Below are 25,875 nucleotides of genomic sequence, written 5' to 3'. Positions count from 1 at the left end.
TAAACTTCAAGGTCCTGTCTTCTGAGCAGCCTAGGCTCCCTAGCATTCAGGATCTGTTCTGGATCTGGACTCCATTCCCTTTCATGCCGAATTTTGGGTTTTCATTCTACAACAAACCAAATTTCACAATTTTTTTTGGCAAACTTTTCTTTGGAAAAAGGTGTCATTATCAGAAAACTTTCAATTTCAAGTAGGTTTGCAATTTATTGTGGATATCTCACCCAACATTAGTGGTGGGTGCCTAATATGGGCCACTGTTTCTCCATCCCATGAAGTGTCTTTGGGGGACTGTATGTTTATGACACTCACCTTACAGCTGAAACAGTGGTGAAGATACCAAGGATGCAGAGAAGCACTATAAATGCTAGCATGGATTTCCTTATAACTACATGCCACAAAAGTGAAGTCCCATATCACTACTTGAGCCCAATCTATAGATTATATCTATATCTATTTATTTATTTATTTATTTATTTAGATAGATAGATAGATAGATAGATAGATAGATAGATAGATAGATAGATAGATTTAAGAACCCCCAATGTCCCAAGATCAGGCCCAGTATAATACAAATTATTATATAGTTGGGAACGCTGATGTGCACCATTGTAACACTCAGACTACAGGAACTCCTCTATATTTACCAATAGTTTATTAATACATTTAGCACAGTCACAAACAGTCCAACTCAGTAAGGTAGATAGAGATACTACAGAACATACATCTGCGCATTCATATAATCACACCATCCCTCACAGAACAACCTGCAATGTTAGCCATCACCTTCCTCCTCATCGCCGCTGGCCATCATTTTGGCACCTTCCAAAGACTATATCTCCTCTGACTGCCCCTAGGCTGGGATGTGACTTTTATACGTTATGCTGATGCCACTATGTTTGATGCCAGTAGGATTATTTCCCCTTTTCCTTATTCCTCACCTTACTAATGTTGGACTGTCTTTACTATAGGTTAGTTTATCAATTATCTCAACTTATTATCATATAATTCAATTCCATACCATGGCCCTCTTGTGTCTAGGTATCTGCGGATATAGCTCATGTTCCTGTTATATACATCAATGCGTTATCACAATGGTTGGATCATGTTCTTGTGGTGAGAACTTCTCCTTAAACACTCTATTTTCAGCTCCCCAAGACTTGGGGTTTCTGTTGCTCATTTATCTGTTCAAAGTTTATCTGTTCACAGTTCATAGGCCTTAAGCTAACTTGCTGAAGCTAATGTCTTATAGGATACAGGCCTGTAGGTTCCTTGTATTACTGCTGAATATAATAAAAGGAGAATATAATGCAAAGCAGTAAATATTTAAGAATCTCCTGTGGGCAAGCTAGCCCTACTGTACTACGGCATGGTTACTAGGCGTTAGAAGGTGCTATCAGACTGTTCCATAAGGAGCAGAAATATTTCCTATCTCCCCCTTCTCAGAGCTGGCATTTGAGTGCTTGTTAAGGAAGAGGAGAGTGTGTGAAAGAGAAGAATGGGGAGCTCAGCACTTCATCTTGATATAGAACCAAATCTACATTCAGTGTTTTAAATTTTAAAATACAAAAGATGGAAGCAATTAAATCCAATTAAAGACAATCAATATGAAAAACCATATATTTCCTAAATGCTTTAATACTAGAAAAAGGACACAATTGCTAGGTAGGTTTATAGATTCATAGATTCATAGATACTAAGGTCAGAAGGGACCATTCTGATCATCTAGTCTGACCTCCTGCACAGCGCAGGCCACAGAATCTCACCCACCCACTCCTATGAAAAACCTCACCCATGTCTGAGCTATTGAAGTCCTTAAATCATGGTTTAAAGACTTCAAGGAGCAGAGAAGCCTCCCTCAAGTCAACCATGCCCCATGCTACAGAGGAAGGCGAAAAACCTCCAGGGCCTCTCCAATCTGCCCTGGAGCAAAATTCCTTCCCGACCCCAAATATGGCAATCAGCTAAACCCTGAGCATATGGGCAAGATTCACCAGCCAGATACTACAGAAAATTCTTTCCTGGGTAACTCAGATCCCATCCATCTAATATCCCATCTCAGGGGATTTGGCCTATTAACCCTGAATATTTAAAGATCAATTACTTACCAAAATCCCATTATCCCATCATACCATCTCCTCCATAAACTTATCAAGTAGAATCTTAAAACCAGATAGCTCTTTTGCCCCCACTGCTTCCCTTGGAAGGCTATTCCAAAACTTCACTCCTCTGATGGTTAAAAACCTTCATCTGATTTCAAGTCTAAACTTCCTGGTGGCCAGTTTATATCCATTTGTTCTTGTGTCCACATTGGTGCTGAGCTGAAATAATTCCTCTCCCTCTCCTGTATTTATCCCTCTGATATATTTATAGAGAGCAATCATATCTCCCCTCAACCTTCTTTTAGTTAGGCTAAACAAGCCAAGCTCCTTAAGTCTCCTTTCATAAGACAAGTTTTCCATTCCTCGGATCATCCTAGTAGCCCTTCTCTGTACCTGCTCCAGTTTGAATTCATCCTTTTTAAATATGGGAGACCAGAACTGCACACAGTATTCTAGGTGAGATCTCACCAGTGCCTTGTATAATGGTACTAAAACCTCCTTATCCATACTGGAAATGCCTCTCCTGGTGCATCCCAAAACCGCATTAGCTTTTTTCACAGACATATCACATTGGCAGCTCAGGTCCATAAAACTTACAGATACTAGACTTACTCAGTTCTTTTGCTTGATTAAATTTCCTTCTCTTCTCACTGATATTCATTGAAATGGTTGGGAAAAACATTAGTGATAGCGGAAATTATGAGCAGACTCCAGTCTATAAAACGTCATTCTTTACTGTAAAAATAGAAAGAAAGAAAGAAAGAAAGAAAGAAAGAAAGAAAGAAAGAAAGAAAGAAAGAAACCATGCGGGCACAGATTTCCTCACCTGGCTCTCTTTCTCTGATTAGGAAGAAAAGAATGCTGAAGAACTTTGAAATTCAAAACTGGATCCACTGCAAAAGTTTGCAGACTCTCTTATCATTTGCCAAATCAGAACCCTGGATCTGAACAGCCCTTTATTTTGGGATGTTCAAAATCCAGATACACATCCAAATTTTCAAACTGATCCTATTCCTTAAAAAAATAATGTAAAAAGTCTCTTCTCTATCATTTCTTTTATTGGCAAAATAATACCATTACCACACACTGCTTTGAATACTAGCACCATCTACGGTGCATTCCTAGCATAAATCCAGTAACATAAATAGAATTATTTATCCTTTTAATGAGCAGTTATAGTCCAAAAGCTTATTGTTCCCAGTAAATTGGATATCAAATGTAGTTAGTTTTAGAGATCAAGCCAGAATAAATCCATTTTATTCTCCCATAGCTGTACTGGCTAATATGAATAAAAAGTACTAAAACTGTTTTTAATGAAATATTTTGATACGATTTGGGAGACAGGCAGTACACAGGTCTAATGTTATTTTTATAGTTATAATATACCAAATAACACATAATTAATACCAGTATTTGTTTTTATCTTTACTGACTTTCATTACAGCTCCCCTAAGCTAGCAATTTAATTGAAGTGAGTTGTTGTAAATAATCACCCTAGCAACTAGAGTTAGCGGGAAATTTGTATTTTAAATGCTTGGAAATTATAGACCTGATTTTTGATTGCCTTGCTCCTATGCCAAGTAAGTGCAAAGAGGATGTAATACTCTCATTCTGACCTATTTACACTCACCTTGTGCTGGTATACATGACAACAGAAGGTGCAAGGAATTGAAGAACCATTATGGGGTCTAGTTCACCATTTCCCTATTCAGTTTTATGCATGTGTATCATCAGTATAAAGCTGGAGTAACACAGTGATGAATTAGGCCCATAGTTTTGAGCCTTCGCTCTAGGCTTGTGACTTTATCATTTAAATTGTAAGTCACTTTATAATGTTCTGGGCCACGGTGCTCGAAGCACCACAGGCCTGGCAGAAGTACTCTGAGAAAAACGAGACTTAAATACAGCTGTGAGTTATTGGCTTTATTGAAGGTTAGTGACCCACCCGCAACGGGGATTCCAAGCGTTGCAGTCACGGAGGCGGGGAACCCAGCACACCGGAGCTTTGCCTGGGATGGAGTCCAACGGAGGGGCAGACAGTCAGTGTTAATAAACATTACACAAAAACAGCTCATGAATATAGAATTAGGTACTTCTCAAAGGGGGGCTTTCCGCTACCTGGCGAAGGGCCATGCAAAGCAGCTGTGTCCTTCAAGAACTATTTATATCCTGCAATAACAAAGCAGCTGTGTCCTTCAAGAACTATCTCTATCCCACAATAACAAAGCAGCTATCTATGTCCCACAGTAACCTCTCGGCTCGAGAAAGCAGAAGTTCCCTGGCTAGGCCGTAACAAAGTGTTCCGCAGTCCCTTACAATATATATATAGATGTATTGCTCTAAAAATCTAATGCTCTGAAGTTAATCGGAGCTCAAATTCTGATAAACAAATGCCTGGCATAAATCTTTCAATGATGTGACTCCATGATTTTATCTCTTAAAAAAATACTGGAAAGATTTGGTTATGCACGGAGATCTTATTACCTGCTATTTTAAAGAATAAATATAGCAGGAACGTTGACTTAACACAGCAGAGTTTTTTTTGGCTGTGCAAATAAATATGCAAAACTCAGTTGTTGACACTTAGCAACTGGTTCCACACCTATAGAAGAGCAATGCAGAGAGTCATTAAATATGTCGTTTTCTGGTAGAATTACGCCAGTGAGTAACAAGGTTGTAATGAAGGAGCCAAATCTGCAGACCTCTACACCGGGTTATATTGTCTTATTGATGTGTGGGGATAATGCCTATTACCTAATGGGACCTGCACAGAGGAAAGGATCTATTCCTCAATTAAGACATTTCCCCATTTTGTTCCACGGGGAATGTGGCCAATTGATACCACGCTTGCTTTCTCTTTATTCCTTTCTCTGCACATTCACCTCATCCAACACTGGCCTCCTTCCTCTTACTGCTGACAGTCTGGCCACTGCTGGTGCCAGAAACTTCTCCTCTGCTGCTCCTGACTCCAGGCCTCTGTTCATCTCTCTGCCCCCTCGGCACTCATTCTCATTTCACATCTTGTCTGAAAACATAGCAAACCTCACCTGCTTCTATCTGGTCACTGGTATTTCCATTAGCTATTATTTACAGGGCAAATCCTGAAATACTTGATTTATTTGTGCTACTATAGCTCCTAGGAACCCTACTTGTGGAACAAGATGCAATTGTGCCAGGTGCTGTACAAACGCAGAAGAAAAAGGTGGTCCCTGCCCCAGAGAGCTTCCAGTCTAGCTATAAGACAAGAGACAACCGATGAGTTCAGACGGACAGAGGGGAAGAAGGAAATAAGGGGACAATGTTGGTCAGCATGATCGGCAGTGATCTCTGCACAGGTAGCCTAACTGCTGTCAAGTTTTTGGTAAACATCACAGAGAAGACTAATTTTGAAGGAGGATAATGAGTTAGTTGACAATGTTTGCAGGGAACTCCTCCCAAACATGAGGGGCAGCATAGGAGAAGGCATGAAGATGTTTGTTTACAAATGTAACATGGTGATGGAGGCTTTCATCACACACTGATCAGAGGCGAGAGTCAACCTTTCCATGCTGAGTGAGATGATAGGCTTGGTGGGGATGGATCATGAAGGGCCTTGAAAATGAAGGCAAGTAGCTTAAGTCTAATACAATAGAGAACGGGGAGCAAATGAAGAGATGCAGAGAGAGGAATGACCTGGGCAAAGCAACTTATATAACCCTCATCACTATGGAATCTCAGCACCTACTGACTCGTACAATCTGGCAAAACTTTTGTTGCGTGTAACCCTGGCATCATTAAAGTCAATAGCAAAACTCCCAATCAGGGCCAGGATTTTACCCGTTGCGTTTTAAGGGAGTTTAAAGTAAGGAATGACTAAGAACTGAACATCATTTGTATTAAATTCTCATCTGCCTCCAATGTGCACTGCATGCACTTGGACGGAGGGGACAGGAAGGGAGTTGTTTCCAACCCTCCAGACCTTAGGGGCTCTGTCCCAGCCTTTAGCCATGTATTGATTATAGCCGCCACTCCCAGGGCACTGGTGACTTCCCCATGCCAGGGGAAATTTCCACCTGGTTGGCTCCACTGGTTTTGGAAGCCCTTTGCACTGGCCGACTGGCCTGTTCTTCCATCCAAAAAAAGAGGGAGAGTGATATTTCTAACTAACCCCCCAACTGCCCTGTGTTCCATAACGGTCAATGGGTTGATAGGAATTGGCAAAGACACTGTCACTTTTAGCAAAAGGTAGCCACACAAAAGTTTATTCCAGCAGTTACATATTGTTACAAAGTCTGAACAGGAGTCAATGCATATTCTCATAATAGTGTGAAATTAGAAAACATTTAGACATCCCAATATGTTAATTTATTCTTAATGACGTGACACCATCAGTAACTACCCCTAACCTAGACTTCTCTGTGTGGATAACAAGAACATTGGGAGTTACATTAGTAAGGATTTAAAAAAATTAAAAATGCACCCAATTGTTAGGGATATAATAAATCCTTATGTTTAAAGGCATAACCCAGCCACTGACTCATGATGTGAGAAATTTACATTCCCTAGAGCCAGGTTATTCTGTAATTGCCCACTTCAGGTTTCTTGCACTTTCCTCTGAATCATATGCTACCAATCGTTGTCAGAGACTGGATACTGGACTAGAGGGGCTGCTGCTCTGATCCAGTATGGAAATTCCTATGCTCCTATATCATGGTTCTCCATAGCTATAATAGCTAAGTAGGACATTTTAATTTTTTGACATCATAACCCAGTAATTCCATGTCCCTATGTAAATCCCTGTTTGTGCCATCTTTGAATCATGTGATGGATCAAAAGCAACTGCTTTGTCTGAAGGCAATCTCTAGATAAGAGGCTGAATGGGAATTTTAGACTTCCTTATAATATTGCTGTTGCATTGCCTGTTTGAACTAAGCAGCTCTTCTAATTGGAAATAAACTAGCTAGGACAATAAACTGATTCTGTAACACCACACCATGGGTAATGGAGTCAGTTCAGAGAGTAAGGCGTCTGCCAGAAGATCAAAGGAACTGGAGAAGAAACTCCATGAAAATGCAGAGTGGGATGCCAGGACAGTCAAATTGCTCTTGTAGTAAATAAATAATAATAATAATCTATTATTCCTTCTATTAAAGTATGATTTTCACATTGAAACTAAATTTCAATATAGTGATTATCCAGCTCTTACAGTTTTACTTTAAAGCAGACAATTATGAAAAGTGACAAATACAAAAAAGTTTTGTGATTTTACAGTGGTGCCAGGCACCTGCTTTATATCATAAAATGAATGATCAGGACAAGCAAGAGGAGACAAGCAGGTTGAAAATGAATTTGGTCTTTTTACATTTAATTATTTTTAGATCATTTAAATTCATGGAATGAAAGAATTTGAGGAACAGAAATCATTCTTAGAATAATTAGTTAGAGTAATTGCTGTTGTCTTTTGTAATGTATAATACAGAAAGTAAGAGTCAATGGTACAATAAGCACAGTCTAAATGCCGTAGCAAATGGACTGAAAGAGGCAATTGATTAAACAAAAAATCAACAGATGCAACTGCCTAATGAAAATGTATTGTTTTAAATTTGCAAAACTGTTGTAACTTGCTGTATACAGTAAAAACAGATGGTTTAGTGAAAATGTCTATATGTAAAAATGCTTCTGTTTTCAATCTGTTTTAGAATGTTTAGCGGATTATGTGAAATTAATGCAGATGGATTTTGCTATATGCCATTTCTCCTAATACAAACTGTGAACTAGGGAATGCTTGCTAACAGGCAGCATAAGCAATACCACAGTATTAGTTCTATACATGAGAAAGTTTGGAATTTATCAGACCTCCATCAGTATACTATGTACTCCTATAGATTTCTTAATAGTTTTCTAGTGTGAGAGTAGTGTGATATTTGGCATAACAATATAAATGAATTTGATCAGATGAATAGGACTCACTATAACTGTATTTATGAAATATTTACAAAAGCTTTTACATTGTAGTTTATTCATACCAGATCCTCAGCTAATATAAATCAGCACAGATCCATTGACTTCAGTTTTAAACCAGACTTCAATTTGCACCAGATGAAGATCTAACCCTCATTATTTAAATAAATTATGAAATAAACATAACACCATAGATATCTCAAGCAATAGTAAGAAGGTACCAGTTTGGTAAATATTGCTTAGTTACATCATATTAGGGATATGATGTAATTTGTAAGCAGGAAAAGTTGTAAATATATTCAGAGATGTTTCATATCACATTGGCAAATACTCTATATACGAAAGTTTTCCCTAGAAAATTAACAAATCAGTAATGTTAAAGGGGTATATCTTTGCAATCTATTGATGAAAAGTGCTACATAAAAGTTAGGCATTTATTATTATTGTTGTTGTTTTTGTTGAAAAGCCAGAGCTGTATGTGACCATATCGAATCATGAGAAACAGTGTTCCTTAAGTAAGACAAATTACTGTGCTCTCAGAGACAAACTAAAGTTGGTCAAAAGTTGGGGAGGAAGGAATCTTTAAAAAAAATTAAAATTGAAATTCTACATGTTGACAAATAATTTAGTCAAAATTAAAAAAAAAATTGACCAGCTCTAGAAAAAACATCCTATTGTAGCCAAAACCAGTAGATAGATAGATAGATAGATAGATAGATAGATAGATAGATAGATAGATAGATAGATAGATAGATAGATGATATTGGTAGGAAATATTAGAATTACCACATTGAATCAGACCCATCGTAACTCTAGTCCATTATCCTGACTCTGACTCTGTCCAGCACCAGTTCCTGCAAAGTAAGGTGTGGGAAAACCCAAAGAAGGCAATTATTGGATAACCTGCCACCAGGAAAATATTTTTCCCAAACCCCCGTTATGTAGAGGTTGCATTATACTGTGAGGCATGAACAGTTTTATCCCTTCCAAAATGCTTCTTTTTAAGTATTTATTATTAAAAATATTAAAATAATATTATATATAGTATATATAAATATTATAAATAATAATATTATTATTATATGGATATGCTTTCTGGATAAGAGTTTACTACCGTGTTGAACCCCATTAAGATCTTGGCCTAAATGACATCCTGTGGCAATGAGTTCCACGGCCTAACTGCATGTGATATGAAAAAGTAGGTCTTTTTATCATTTTAAATTTGCCACCTTTCAATGTCATTCACTGTCCTCTTGTTCTTGTCTCAAGATGCAGGATGAGTAGCCTGGTCTACCTTCTCAAAACTGTTCATTATGTTTAAGCCCTTTGGTTCTCAGTTTAAACTGATTTTTACTGAAAATTTTCTGGGTTTTACAAAAAGTATTATTAAGTTTTTTTCTGATTTTCACCCTACTTTTTTATCATTCAAACATATAAAAATAACTTGTTTTATTAGGAAAATACAATACATTGCATGCAATATCTGTATTATGATAATGCACATGTGTATATGCAAAGCTGCCTGTTGAAGGAAGGCTATGTATGAGTGTAGAAGATACACACAATAAACAAACTGGTATGCATGCAAGCTCTGAAATGCATGTGCTTCTGAACATACTGATGAATCTCACACCCACCACATACACATTTCAAGCTGTTAGCAGATAACAATTTAAAGATTTGACACACTGCAATGGGAAGGAAACGAAAATCTGTATCAGAATGTGTTTCAGAAAACAAGGAAGTATTCAAAAGTTTTAAAAAAAACAAAACCAGGAGAAATAGATGAAGTTGAGTGTATGTGCTGCAAATGGTGTAGCCCAATTATTAAATGTAAATATTTATAGTCTAATAGTTCTAAGTCTACAACAGTAAATTGTTCATTGAAATTAAAAGTTTTATTTGGGGATGAGAGATATATTATTTTCTTAAACTCAGAGGAGGCATTGTGTTTTGTGTTCGGTTTTTGTTCTACAGCAAACCTCGTTGATGAACGGAATTCAAAGCATTAATCTATGGAATACCTTCCCCCTCTCCCTCCGTCTTTCTGTCCACCAAAATAAACCCCAATATTTTTCACCTGCTTTTGTTGTTGGGGTAATAAACACTGATAAATTCCCAGGAAAATATTAAATGAAATAAAAATGGAAAAAGAAGGGTCCTAATTATGTTGTACATTTCAATCATGTCCCCTTTTATTCACCTTCTCCCTAAGGGAAAGATCTCAGTCTTTTCAATGTGAAATACGTTTTCCCTTCTGGAATCCTTCATGTGGACAATAAGGAGGCGGCTATCTACTAAAGAGCAAGTGAAAGGAAAAGATTTTCTGGGTTTAGCTGATCCTACTTACAGCGTCCTTTAAAAAAAAAATAGGGAGCTACTAAGACTGTACTAATGCAAAGGTGGCCTGCCCCAGAGGGAACCACAGTGCTTCGCTGAGCTACTTGTGCAAGTGCAGCATACGCCCCCTTCCATGATTAACCATCACTACTGGCCAGACTAGATCTGGGCCCAGTTCACAGATTTTGGATCTAGCTCTAAAGATGGAATTTCCCCAAAGCTTAGGTTGCTAAGGTCTGGGCTTTTGGTCCATACCCATCTCTGAGTAAGAGCATGGACCTGATTCTCCTTTTACTTTACACCAGGGTAAATCAAAGCTGTCTGCACTGTAACTGCACTGAAGTCAATGGAGTTACATCAGTGAAAATCCATTTTGAGATCAGAATCAGGACCCCTGATGCGGGGATGGGGAAATGTATAGATGATGTCAGTATTTTGAGCATGGGTCAGCTATTTTTTGTGGAGAAAGTGTTGTTTATCTCCTTAACGTCATCAAGACCCCAATTATTAAATAATTTCAATGTAATTCTACTGAGCATCACATAAAAAGACTGTCATGTATACAGATTTTTACCCATTCAGACCATATATTGACACTGTATTATAGACCAGATGTCACCATTGTTTCTTTAGCGATAGACATATTGCAAATTAGAAGAGTCTTGAGAGTGACTATAATGCCCTTATGATTAAAATAATGTAATAGAGTGTACTGTTTCCAGCAGTATTTTTACCAAGAGGAGGATTTAATACTTAGGCTAATCTCTCTGGAGTTTACAGCTTTCAAGTGGTCACATTATAAATAGGAACCCACCTACAAAAATGAAGACACCATTATTTAATTCAATTTCCATTATTTGTTCAAGGAGTTTAGCACGGAGATGCTGATTATTGCTCTTGGAACAGGAATTGGGTTGCACAGAACTATAGGTTTCGGATTCACATAAGTCTCACAGTGGATGCAAAGATGAAAGCCTTTGTGATTCTATCTCCTCCCCCTGGAAAAATGCCCCACTCCCCACCATGAGCATCCAGATATGCACATAATTCACATTTGATTTGTGAGTTAGGAACAAACCCCAAGGATATAATAAGGTCTCCTTGAGAACATTTAAAAACATAGTGAAGTGGCAGCCTTTGATTTGGTACATTTCATTTAGACTGTACATTTCACAGAATGGAGACCTGCTACTTTATTGTCCTGCCAAACTCAATAGAGACCCATGCCCACTGCATCAATAATAATCACAGCGCTCCTATAAGATTGGGCCCCACTGTAATCTAAGTGATAAACACATTGTTTGAGAATCCTGCTTTAGGACTGCTGAGACTTTGTCCTTTGTTAGGGCTCCAAGCAGCAACAGGACTTAGGCAGGTTTGTGCCTGCTGACCAGAGGCAAGTTAAGTGCCTGAGCCCCCTTAGCATCTACAGGGTTTGGCAGCTGCTGAATGGTGATTTTTAGTGGTCTTTCAATGTCAGATTTAGGTGCCTCGAGAAGCAGTTAGGTGTCTAAGGATAGGTTTACACTTAAAATGCTGCAGCTACACCACTGTAGTGCTTACGTGAAAATGCTCCTCTGCTGATTGCAGAGAGGTCTCCTGTTGGCATAGTTAATCCAGCTCTGTGAGTGGCAGTAGCCATGTCAATGGGAGAAGCTCACCCATCAACATAGTGCTGTCTACATGGTGGTTAAAGTCAGTGTAGCTACGTTGCTCAAGGGTGTGGATTTTTCACACCCCTGAGCGACATAGTTATACTGACATAGGTCTGTAGACCTGGCCTAAGTGCCTTTGTGAACCTGGCCTTAAGCTACTTTCAAAAGTGAGACTTGGGGCTTGTCTACACAGGACCACAGTCTGGGCTACCTGGGTGAGGGGGGTGAATTGTAAAGTGCTCTAATGTGTTGCCCTCTAACTGCCTCTTGTAGACCCTGCAGGCACTAACTAAAAGGCACCTAGTTTGTGCTGATGTAGACTGAAACAGCACTGTGTTAATGTGAATTAGGTACCTTTTAGTTCTCATCAGCAAACACATTAGAGCGCTAGGGTTGCCAATCCTCCTGGCCGGGAGTCTCCCAGAATCGGCCTCAATCTCACGGTGCCTATTGAAACCAATCCAGCAAATTTTAATAGGCCGCTAAAAGTCTGGTTGGTGGCACAGTGGGACTAAGGCAGGCTCCCTACCTGCCCTGGCTCTGCGTGGCTCCTGCAAGTGACTGGTACATCCCTCTGGCTCCTAGGCACAAGGGTGACCTGTGCCCCCATCCCAAGCACCAACTCTGCAGCTCCCACTGGCTGAGAACTGCAGCCAATGGGGGCTGCGGGGGTGGTGCCTGCAGGCAGGGGCAGCATGTGGAGCCGCCTGGCGGCCCCTGAGCCTAGAAGCCAGATATGTCAGTCACTTCCTGGAGTTCCTGGTAAGCATTGCCTGAAACCTGCATCCCTCAACCCCTCCCACACCTCTTGCCCCCCCCGAGCCCACCCAAACTCCCCCCCAGAGCCTGCAACTCACACCCACTCCTCCATCCCAACCCCATGCCCCAGGCTCAGCCTGGAGCCACCTCCTACTCTCTGATCTCCTCAGCCCCACCTAGAGCCCACACCCCTCCTGCGCCCTGCTCCAGCCCAATGAGAGTGAGCGAGGGTGGGGGAGAAGGATCAACAGAGGAAGGGGGGATGGAGTGAGTGGGGGGTGGAGCCTCAGAGAAGGGGCATGGCCTTGGGATAGGGGCAAGGAAGGGTGTTTGGGTTTGTGCGATTAGACAGTTGGCAATCCTATAGAGTGCTCTACAATTCACCCCTCTCCCCGTTGTCAGGACTATGGTGACATCAGTCAGTTAGAAATAGTGTAAACCTTTATAATCATATTAGCTGTTTGCAGCCTTCCCCTGGTTTAACAGTAGCCAGCTAGAACACTTTTAAACACTATTGTCATTGTCTATACTAGGTGCTAAGAGGTGTAAGACAATGTGTTAACTAAAATGTGTTATTTAACACAGCTCATTTATCCCAGTGTACACAACGCCCAGCTTACTCCAGATGCTCCCATCCCAGTCCTTACTGCTCCTTTCACCTCCTGTTTCTCACACCTGATTTCATGACTTCTTTCTTGCTGCCCTCCATCCTTTACCCCAACATACGCCAAGAACATTTCACTTGTCTATAAATAGCATAGCTCAGCCATATTCACTTAGCCTAAATACGCCCCCCCACACACCTGCTTCAACAGAAGGCAGTCAGTCTCAGCAGTGGGGGGGGCGACATTAACTGAGGGACACCAAGTAGCTTCTTCCCCACCTCCACCAGAAGTCTCTGGCACTCATTGACCAGCTGTGGGGAAAGGTGCTGAATGGCCAGTATTCCCCAGCTCCCTGGATTTAACCTGAAGTGGGGGCCATGTGGAGCCTCTTATCCACCTCGAGCTAGGAATGGGAACCCACTCTGATAGATGCTGTGGGCCTAGCTGATCATTTGGGGGGGGTGGGTCAGAAAGGATTTTTTTTCTCCCCTGGTCCAGTTGGTAGAGGATCAGGGAGCATTTTGCCTTCCCTGAAGCACCTTCAAGCCACAGTGGGTTAAGTAGGAACAGATGTAGTATCTAACTGAGGTGCTGGAATGGAGTTGTTTATTGGGCACAACTTGTAGCCAGTTTCCAGTGTGGTTAAAAAAATAAAATGAAGGATTCACAGAGGTAAAAGATCTGGGATCTGGTGTTTGGCCTTGGGCTTTTGGGATAGGGTGAGACCATGTGGCCTTATGACTCTTGTGGACTGAGGTCCCCACCCATCAGCACCCTCTGTCCCCCTTGCAGGGTGAAGGTGCTAGGACTCAGACAGAGCTGAGTCCTGGGAGATTGGCTGAGGAAAGCCTACTCCGTGTTATGGGTTATATGGTAAAGAGCCCTGTAGCTGCCACAGTGGAACAAATTAAATGCCTGGTATAGAAGAGTATGGGTGATGGGCAGTTAGTGCCTCTCCCCTGTGCTAAAATGTAATAAAAGTTGCAGCTTGCCGCTTAATTCCATGCTTGGGCCCATCCTCATTTCATTGCTGGTCCACCAGTTACATTTTTGAACTCGTAGTCATTCATAATCTGTTGAAAAATTTCCTTCCCACCTTCCTTCCAGTCGTTATTCATTCCTAATCCCTATCCTCTCTTCCTATCACATGGTTCTGTCTGAGTTTGGGTCTGGTTTGCAATGTCAGATGCTGTCTGGCCCTACCTGCTTTGTTTACATCCACTCAATGTGCAGCAACAGTCAAAAAAGTGAACAGAGTGCTGGGAATAATTAAGAAAGGGATAGATAATAGGACAGAAAATATCATGTTGTCTCTATGTAAATCCATGGTATGCCCACATCTTGAATACTGTGTTCAGATGTGGTCGCCCCATCTCAAAAAAGATATATTGGAATTGGAAAAGGTTCAGAAAAGGGCAACAAAAATTATTAGGGATATGGAACAGCTTCCGTATGAGGAGAGATTAATAAGACTGGGACTTTTCCCAGAGAATTACAGCTTATTTTCAGTTAGGATTGAGGAAGACAATTCTTCAGCTGTTAAAAGCTGTTCTTATCCTTCTGAGTATTTACAAGGTGATATCACTGGTTTTAAATTTTCTCTAAAGAAGGCTATGCTTTGAGAGTGCATTTAAAAATGTTTCCTTGCTTGTTAAAGTCATACATAAAGTGAATAGGGGACTGCTACTGACTAACTATTCCTCGGGGTGGATAGCATGGATGCTGCCAGAGGACGTGAATATAAATATAAAAGCCTCAAGAGAAAACTAGTATTTTTCTTTTTGTAATTACAGTAGCTAGTGCTATTTTGAGTCCCTCTATTTTCTTCCTTTCTTTGTTGTTCAAATGCTTTTAAGGATAATAGCAACATTTAAAATGACTGTTTGAAAATTATAAGGGCATTTGCCTGTCTTCCCTTTAGATGTTCACAACCCTCCACTCTTTAACAGAGACAGTAAAAACATGTTCTTTTAATCCCACAACTTCCACACAGCCCCTAATGCATGCATTGCTATGGGGCATGCAGACTAAAACAGCCAACCTTAGACTTTGAATGCTCTGTAGTTTGGAGTTTCCTTATATTTCATGCCATTGTATGTACTAAAGCATCTGATTTTTATAGCTGGAGGGCTATAAAGGTCACTGCACAAGTTCCAAAATATCTTGAAAACATATCGGAAATAGTTTTTTTCTGTAACAAACAGCATATACAGACAGTGTGAGGGATAGTACAATGTGAAGGGTTTTTAATACTCATTTGGATGACTTTCTCATGACCTGGATTTCCACTCATGATGAACATAGACATTCCACGCTCACCCCAATAAGTACTCCATGCCACCATGTATCCTCTACATGCCTCATATATTACATACAATTGGCATTCATTTTTTCTTTCATTTTGAACGTTTCTAGAGGTTCTATAGGTGTTTCTCATTCTGGGGCCAAGCCCACTGAAATCAATGGGAGTCTCTGAAGCCTTCCACTGTCTTTGATGGGCTTTGAATTAGATCCAATATATATTCATTTTGAGAATGTCACTCAAACCACTAGGCACTTCCAAAAAGGAAGGTAAGCTTTAAGCTATTTTGGAACTGTTTTAGAGAGGGGGGTTGGTACCTCACTGTATGCAAAGTTGTATCTTTGCCTTTTCTTTTGTGATTCAGGTCAGAGATATGATAGGATTCATAGACATTCCATTCTAGTCCACTCCCATTCTCTCCTAGGCCTTGTCTACACTATGCAGTTTTGTCAATGCAAGTTATGCCAATGATCAAAAACCAATATAATTACATCGCTTGTGCATATTCACACAATGCTCCTTCTGTCAGCAGAGCGCGTCCACAGATGCTCTAGTATTGACAGTGAGACGCTATCCCACTGTGCTACTTCCCACCTTCTTTAGCTAGGAGGTGTGGGAAGGCAAAGTGGATTGCAGTGCATCATGGGTGTGGCTCCATGTCCCATGATGCAGTGTTTTCCATCCCATCCCATCATTCTGATTGCATTTCACAGCATTTTTCAACAGCTCCTGTTTACTGTGTGCCCACCATCTCTGTCTGAAAGGATTGATTCCGCACTGCTCTCTACTGTTATGGTCACTGTTATAAACATATTGCAGATGGTTATGCAGTATATCATGAACTCCCCATCTGAGCAGGAATCAGAGTTGCCTGACCTGCTGTGTGTCATGGAAAGAAACAACACCAGATTACTTTTGGCATTCATGGGGCAGCTGCACACAATGGTCCACCGCTTTTGGGCTTGGGTGGAGCACTGAGTGGTGAAATCACATCGTTATGCAGGTCTGGGATGATGAGCAGTTGCTGCAGAACTTTTGGATGTGGAAAGCCATCTTCCTGTGTTTGGAGCTTGCACTGCGGTGCAAGGACACCAAAATGAGAGCTGCCCTCTCAGTGGAGAAGCATGTGGCAATTGCTGTGTGGTGACAGTTACAAATCAGTTTGGAGTCAGGAAGTCTACCGTTGGGGCTGTGTTAACGCTAGTGTGCAGGGCCATTAATCACATCCTGCTATGAAGGACTGTGACTCTTGGCAATGTGCATGAAATAGTGGACTGCTTTCCAGCAATGGAATTCCCTAACTGCAGCAGGGTGATAGATGGTATGCCTATAACAATTTTGCTCTAGACCATCTTGCAATAGAGTACATCAATAGAAAGGGGTATTTTTCTATGGTATTTCAAGTACTTGTGGATCACTGTGGGTGTTTTACTGACATCAATGTGGAGTGATCTAGGAAGGTACATGATGCATGCATCTTTAGGAACACTGGCCTGTACAGAAAGCTACAAGCAGGGACTTTCTTTCTAGAACAGAAGATTCCAATGGGAGATGTTGAAATGCCCATATTGATCCTGAGAGACCTAGCCTACCCCTTAGTCCCATGGCTCACAAAGCCTTACACAGGGAACCTGGACAGCAGCAAGGAACACTCCAACAATAAGCTGAACAGGTGCAGAATGGTCATAGAATGTGTCTTTGGAATATTAAAAGCACACTGGAGCTGCCTTTATGGCAGGTTAGACCTAAATGAGGAAAATATCGCCATGGTCATAGAAGCCTGCTGTGCACTCCTTAATGTTTGCGATACTAAGGGTGAAACATTTCCCCCAGGGTGGAGTATGGAGATGGATCACCTGGAATCTAATTTTGAGCAGCCAGATACCAGGGCTAATAGAGAAACAGAACAGGGGTGGGGGAGGAGGACTATTCAAATCAGGGAAGCTTTGAGGCAACATCTTGACAATGAGCATCAGTAATGTGTCTTTCTATACAGCACTCTGCCATGCTTTGTTAACTTTCATGAAACTTTTGATGATTCCTGATCAGGATTTGTAGTCAGCCAATGATGAAATTACCGTTGTATATTAATTCCAGCAGCAATCACCATGTTTTGGAGACAAATAAAGATTGGTTATCTTTCAGAGAGTTTATTTTTATTAAATACCAATTAACAACACACACAAAAGGCTTGGTGGGAAGGGATATAATAGTAAAGGGCAGTGTAGGCTCTCATAGCTGTTTATAAGTCCAGTTGTCATTTTGGAAGCTGTCCGAAAGGGTGGAGTGAACGAGGTACTGAGGTACCGAGATGGGCTGGGAACTTAGAAGGAATGTGTGGGAGGAGTTTGGGGAGGGCATGGAAAGCAGTTCTGTATCAGCTCGGGGGAGAAGGGGTGCACTTCCTGTGTGAACGGTTTCAGACCGGGTTGCTATACTGCTCACCTGTGTGCCGCTTTGGTCCCTGCACAAGCAATTGCCAATTGGTGCGGGAAAGTTTCCTACAATGGGGGAAGGAACAGAGCTCTTCTCTCCTGTATCATGAGACAGACTTCTGGGACTGGCTAGACCCCTCTGGAGTGGAAAAGAGATCTGGACTCGCCACGCCACCAGACGACCCTGCCACATGCTGCACATCGTCCTCCAACTTGACCTCCTCATTCACAACTTTATCCTTTGGGTTGAGTCCACTGTCCGCAGTCTCCAACCCCGCCAAAGTATCCATGGAGCTCTTGGTGGTGAAGGTGGGGTCACTGCAGAGGATGGTGACCAGCTCCTTATAGAAGCGTAAAGTTTTCAGTGTAGCATCAGAGCAGCAGATTCACTCCCTTGTGTTCTGATATGCCTACCTCAGCTCTTTTATCTTTGCATGGCCCTGCTATGAGTCCGATTCATAGCCCTTCTCCAGAATGCCATGAGAAATCTGGCCACAGGTATAAAAGTTCCTATGGCTGGAGCGCAGCTGGGACTGCACTGCCTCCTCTCCCCACAGTGCCAGCAGATCCAACAACTCAGGTGTGCTCCAAGCAGGACAGCATTTGCTGTGTGGAGCCACCATTGTCATCTGGGAAGATGCTGTGTGAGCTGTCCATGCCGAGCAAACAGGAAGTGGAATTTCAAAAATTCCTAGGTCTTTAAAGGAGGAGGGGTGGATGCCTGTGTACCTGGGTGCTAACTGCTGACCAGAGCAGTCACAAACGGCACTGTGGGACACCTCGTGGAGGCCATTTACAGCAACATAACCAAGTGCAGTGTCTATAACGTTGCTGCAAAAAGCTCTTCGCCTCTCATCAAGATGGTTATATTTTGTCGGCAACGCAGGAGAGTTTTGTCAGCAGAAGGAGCATTGCAGTGGGTAAACCTCCACTGTTTTGTCAACAAAACTGTGTAGTGTAAACAAGGCCTTAGTGTAGGCTTCTGCCTTGCAAGAAAAGTATTACTGTACACTTCTGTTCATTCAGAGCTACATTGTCACAGCCCTTATTCTGCTGGGCAAGGAGTCCTACTTAGCCCTGTTTGGATTGTAACGCTGGCTACAGGGAAACAGCAGGAGTAGCTCACTTGGTACCCTTTCTTCACCTTTGAGTAGGTGGGCAGGAAGGGTGCGAGGAATAGGAGTAGCCTTGGCTCTCTGCCCTGTATTTCCAGCCGAACACCTAGCTGAATGCACAGCAGGGAGTAAGCTGCACCCCAAAATGAGGGGAAGTAACTTATTCCCCTCCAGAGTCAGTGAGGAATTGTGTCAGAGGGCTTGTCTTCATGCACAGGCGCAGCTGCACCACCGTAGCACTTAAGTGAAGAGGGCAACTATGCTTCTCTTGTTGGTGTAGTTAATCCACCTCTCTGAGAGACAGTAGCTATGGCAACAAGAGAAGCTCTCCTGTCAAGATAGCATCGTCTACATGGCAGGGTTAGGTCGGTATAACTATGTCGCTCAGGGGTGTGGATTTTTCACACCTCTGAGCAATGTAGTTATACCGATATAGGTCTGTAGTGTAGACCTGACCTGAGTAACAATTTGTTCTCTGGGCTGCTCCTGGAACAGTGCAATTAGGTGCCACCCTTAACTCAGACAGATCATGAAGTTCCAATCTATCCCTCAGTGTTAGATCTTCCATTCATCCTCACCGTCCATCTGGCTGTGAAACAGGAGAGCTACCATCCCAGTCCTTTTGCTCCCTTTAGCCCAAGGACTGTTCCCGGCTAGTGCTCTACTATATTAGCCACTCCAATGTGGGCAGAGATGTGTAGAGATAGTAGTCTCGAACCTACCCACCTCTTCACCAGCCAGAAGAGCAGGCTGACTACAGAGAGTCACACTTGGCTTCACATTTCCTGATTTACAAATGGTTCTTCTAGAGGAGGCTACATTAAGTTCTTCTTAGTATTCAAACAGAATTCAAAAGCACTTGTTATCCAGTTCTTCTTGAACCTTCACTTGAAAGTTGTCTGAGATCTATTTTTCTATTTGCATCACAGGATCATCCATAAAGATGGCTTCACAGATCAGGAATGCATGGAGTTCAGATCTGTCATTTACAGTAACATATTGCAATCCATCCTGGCTATCATGAAGGCGATGTCCACTTTAGGGATCAATTATAAAAACCCAGCCAGTAGAGTGAGTATGACATCTGTGCCTTTGAAACAGGCATACAAATACGAACGTTTGTATCAAGATAATGGATGCCTATGGGATAACAAGAGAGCTCAGCCTTTGTTTTACTGTAGTGGACACATTTATTCTTCTTGAATTTTATTTGTGTCACAGTGTCCTTCGGCATCTGAATTGTAACATTTAACATTGAATTGAACATTTTTTTGAAGGCTGACACATGAGATTCGAGATCTAAACTTTTGAGCAAAATTATATTCAATTTGTACAAATATTTCCCAGAACCCAAACCAGTAATTCACCCCCCTCACTACTAATAAGAGAGATAATCCCTTTGTGTTTAACAGCTACTTTTCCACTGCTGTTGGGAAGTGCAATGAATTTTTCCCTTTTATGGACAAATTTGGGGGCTCAGTTTGGGGGCTGAAAGGTCACTGAGCCATGGTGAGAGTAGTACAGAGTTACACTGCCTGCTTGTGCTTCCCAGAGTTCCCACACTGTGCAGAAGCAGCACACCTACCACTGCATCTGCAAGGGGTGCAGCGTCTCCTCCCCTGTGTGCTTGCTTAGTTCTGCTGGTGGTGCACAGAGGAAGACATGACCCCCCCACACTTCTCTCTCCAACCTCATTAGGGTGGCTGGTGGCACTAGTGGTGCTGCTACTTTCCAATCCCTGAGTACAGATCAAAGACTTCCACTGTGGCTTGCAAACGGTGGAGTGCACAGGGAGTAAAGGAGGAGGGAAGCCCCTTGCTCCCTCACACACACTTTATGCCCTTGCACACGGACCAGCTACTTTGAAGACCTATTATGTATTAATGCTCCATATGCAAAATGAAACTGACTACTCTTTACACAAGACATACAAGTAATTTCCACTCCCTCCACACAAGAAAGTCTATTATCCCAGACTTTTCGTGCAAAGCTCCCATCACTATCACCAGGAGCTGCAGGGACAGAACTCAACTAAGAGCCTACATCTTCCCATTTAATGCTATGATTAATCAATTCCCTGTAATTCACACATATATTCCCTACAAATTCACATCTATTGGTCTGGAATCATAGTATAGTAAAGTCATATTGGGCTTACAGAGGTGGAGAAGCCCCAGCAGGTACTGACCGTCTCCTTCTTGCTAAAATGGCAGTTACCGCCTGATTTCACTGCAAGACTGTGCCTCTTATGACACATAAGGCACAATGCATCTGTGAAAATTCAGCACTCGCTAACTCCGTCGCAATAGAGAACAAATTTGACACACATGGTGCTCTCCCAGATGATGTAGAATCAGCTTGGACAGCTATAAGTACAATCATCCAAGGAGCCAGAGATGCTGTTCCCAAACTGGAATGCTACAAGTGATTTCCTTGGCTATCTGATGAGATATTTCAAATTTTGTAAAAGAAATCTAAGGCTAAACAGAGAGATGATGTTGCTGAACAAGGTGTTTGCCATGATGCCATTGACAAGGCACTTTTTGGTTGAGAGTAGAAACGGGGCATGAAGCTTATTTTGACAACTTGGCAAAAGAGACAGAAGATGGAAGAAGATCTAATAAATTATTACCTGCATTCAAAGCTACTTACTTACTCACTTCGATCAAAACTGGACTTTGCATGGGGTTTATGTCGATAAATACAGCTGATGAGTAAAACATGTTTGATCCAAGAAGTCCTGCAAAGATGGAAAGAATATTATGAGACTGCTCTTAACAATTGTGAATTAACTCCATGCCCATATATGGATGCATTGCTAGTAGTTGCATTTCCTGACCCTGAAACCTGTATAGATGTACCTACTTGGGAAGAGTATCACTGCCATGAAGAAACTGCAAAGCTGCCAGACCCAATAGCATAACACCTGAATTTCTCAGGAGCACCAGAGAACCCAGAAGAGCAGCATTTTGGTCTGGGCTTGTACTACTGGGAAGGTTCCAGTGGAGTGGAAGAAAGGGATCACCATCTTACTTTATAAGTGCAAAGGTCCATGCACTGAGTGCAGTAGCTACAGGCCAATAACCCTGCTTTTCCCAGAAAAGTTTTTATGTGTCCTACTCATCCACCTCCAGCCTTTCCTTGTGAAATGCCATTGTCCAGAGCAATTGGGATTCACTTCTAGGCAATCTACAATGGACACTACACTTGCTCTTTGTCTTTTATTTGAGATCTATCATGAATTCAATGGTGGCAAAAGTTGGTCAAATTTGCAGATGATACAAAACTTCTCAAAATAGCTAAGTCCCAGCAGACTGTGAAGAGCTACAAATGGATCTCTCAAAACTAGGTGACTGGGCAACAAAATGGCAGATGAAATTAAATGTTGAGAAATGCAAAGTAATGGATATTGTAAAACATAATCCCAACTATATATATAAAGTGATGGGATCTAGATTAGTTGATACCACTCAAGAAAAAGATCTTGGAGTCATTATGGATAGTTCTCTGAAAACATCCACTTAATGTGCAGCAACAGTCAAAAAAGTGAACAGAATGTTGGGAATCATTAAGAAAGGGATAGATAATAAGACAGAAAATATCATATTGCCTCTATATAAATCCATGGTATTCCCATATCTTGAATACTGTGTGCAGATGTGGACATTCCATCTCAGAAAAGATATATGAGGAGAGATTAATAAAACTGGGACTTTTCAGCTTGGAAAAAAGACAACTAGGGGGGATATGATAGAGTTCCATAAAATCATGACTGGTGTGGAGAAAGTGAATAAGGAAGTGTTATTTACTCCTTCTCATAACACAAGAACTAGGGGTCACTGAATGAAATTAATAGGCAGCAGGTTTAAAATAAACACAAGGAAGTATTTCTTCACACAATGCACAGTCAACCTGTGGAACTCCTTTCCAGAGGATGTTGTGAAGGCCAAGACTATAACAGGGATCTAAAAAGAACTAGATAAAGTCATGGAGGATAGGTCCTTCAATGGCTATTAGCCAGGATGGGCAGGAATGGTGTCCCTACTCTCTGTTTGCCAGAAGCTGGGAATGGGTGACAAGGAATGGATCACTTGATGATTACCTGTTCTGTTCATTCCCTCTGGGACACCTAGCATTGGCCACTGTTGGAAGACAGGACACTGGGATAGATGGACCTTTGGTCTGCCCCAGTAGGGCCATTCTTATGTTCTTATGTCTTTGACAGCAACATATGTAGACCTAAAGACCGTCTTTGATTCTGTCACCAGAGCTACCCTATGGAAGGCTATATGAGGCACTTGCATTCCTGACATCCTCTTGAGGTTAATTAACGATCTGCATAATGATCGGGGCCATGGATGTGATGGGGGACCCATAGGTCTTAGAGGTTTTACACTAGATCAGAGGTGAATCAGGGATGTTGTCCTGGCCCCAACCCTGTTCAGTCGTGCAATGGATTGGTTCCTTGAACATATCTCTGCAAATAGGTGTATAACTGTCAATTTAACATCTTATACAGACCTGGATTAAGTGGATGATGTTGTCCTCTTTGGACAGGGTGCAAATTACTTTAAAGAGGCACTAGAGAGCTTTTGACACATGGCAGCTGCCCTTGAACTAAGAGTTTCTCTGGCAAAACCAAAAATCCAGAGTGATGGCGCAAAATTTCTGATACAGGTCATCTGGGCTGCCTGAAAAAACCATGGAAGTAGTGGATGATTTCATGTATCTAGGCAGTAAATTGTCATCAAATGGGTACAGCCAGATACTGTGAGCAGAATCAGTTCAGCAGCCTCTTCCCTGAAGGACCTGCATAGGCTCTGGAGCTAAAAGAAAGTGAAAATACTTGAAAAAGTTCAGATTTATCAAATCTGTGTACTTCCGATCCCCTTATATGGAACTGAAACATGGACATTGCTTATACAAGGCGTCAGGAGGCTGGACGCATTCCATATGCATTGCCAGTGGTGACTATTGGGCATAAGATGGTTTGATTTTATCAGTAATAGGGATGTATTCTTGAGAACTGGCCTTGAGAGGACTGAAGTCCTCACTGGTCACTGCTGGCCGACACTTTTTGGTCATATAGCCCACCTCAGAGATAAAGCCCCTGCACATCGAGCCCTAAAGAGCGGATTTGAGGTCGGGGGGGGCACTGCTCAGCCATAGACTGGGAGCAGCCACATGGTTATCCACAATTAACCTGGCTGCACCAGATCAGTAATAACTCTGTGGTGCTTTTAGATGCCAGGAGTAAAGCTGTACAATGTGGCCATGGACATTCGGTGCCACGGATCATTGCCATCTAAGCGTATGGTTGTTGTATAATTCATATCCTGTTTCAAATTTCTCAAACGCTTAAGCATAGCCAGAATTTCAATTGGCTTTTCTAGTTATGGCATGAACTGCTTATTGAATGTTACTCTTATGTTCAATATAGATATTCCCCAAAGATTTATTTTATATTGAATTGAAGCCACTTATGTGAAATTAACTTCTTATTCCAAAAGGCAGCATTTTACGATAATGGCATATGGTATTTTGGCCTAAAAATTATAAACAAACACTTTACAGTTTGAAGAAAATGAAGAATGATGAAATGTAGAAAAATATAAATACTGCTAGTTTATAACTAATAACACAATGAGTCTGCACATATAATGTTTTATTCATAACTAGAGATGTGTGAAAAATTTGTGATGAAATGCAAACCATTAGAGTTTCATTATGAACTTGAAATGCATGTCATGTTTGTTCCAAGGATCCACCACTTGATGCTCCTTCTTGGTGAACCTGGACTAAATTGTGCTTCCCATTACATCATACAGAGTTCATGGGTATGGAACAGCTTCCATATAGGAGAGATTAATAAGACTGTGTCTTTTCAACTTGAAAAAGAGATGACTAAGGAGGGATATGATAGAGGTCTATAAAATCATGACTGGTGTGGAGAAAGTAAATAAGGAAGTGTTATTTACTCCTTCTCCTAACACAAGAACTATTAATTAAGAAATTAATAGGCAGCAGGGTTTAAAATAAAAAAAAGGAAATATTTCTTCATACAACACACAGTTAATCTGTGAAACTCTTTGCCAGAAAATGTTGTGAAGGCCAGGACTATAAAAGGGTTCAAAAGAGAACTAGATTAGTTCATGGAGGATAGGTCCATTATTGGCTACTAACCAGGATGGGCAGGGATGCAAAACCATACTCTGAAATGTCCCTAGCCTCTCTTTGCCAGAAGCTGGGAATGGGCAACGTGGGATGGATCACTTGATTATCTGTTCTGTTCATTCCCTCTGAAGCACCTGGTATTGGCCACTATCAGAAGACAGGATACTAGGCTGGATGGACCATTGGTCAGACCCAGTATGGCATTCTTATATTCTTATGTTCTGACCCTTTCTCACAGGTTTGACCTGAGACTGGACAATACTCATTGATTTCAACAGGGCTTTGCTTTTAGATGCAAGTTTTGTTCAAACCCAAACCTATGAAGAGTGAAGCAAAAGAAAATGTTTGCACAAAGTTCTGTGGGTGAAACTACTGAGTTTCACAAATCCTTTTGGTTAATCCAATTTTTTTAAACAACCTTCAATTAAAGTACTTTACTTATTCATTTGAA

At 41.4% G+C, this 25,875-nt stretch overlaps 1 protein-coding gene across 1 annotated transcript in view; it reads left to right on the top strand.

Annotated features, from left to right (window-relative positions):
- The first annotated feature begins 4,350 nt into the window (after window positions 1-4,350).
- Window positions 4,351-25,875, top strand: part of LOC119860119 (guanine nucleotide-binding protein G(t) subunit alpha-3-like) — a 31,328-nt gene continuing 9,803 nt past the window's right edge. The window contains 2 exon segments of the mRNA XM_038413433.1: window positions 4,351-7,185; window positions 20,180-20,321. Coding sequence (XP_038269361.1) covers window positions 7,073-7,185; window positions 20,180-20,321 — 255 coding nt within the window. The 5' untranslated portion in view covers window positions 4,351-7,072.

This window comes from Dermochelys coriacea, chromosome 1 (assembly GCF_009764565.3).
Source record: "Dermochelys coriacea isolate rDerCor1 chromosome 1, rDerCor1.pri.v4, whole genome shotgun sequence".
Classification (NCBI taxonomy): Eukaryota; Metazoa; Chordata; order Testudines; family Dermochelyidae; genus Dermochelys; species Dermochelys coriacea.
Note: the sequence above shows the minus strand (reverse complement) of the source record. Positions and strands in the feature narration are given on the sequence as shown.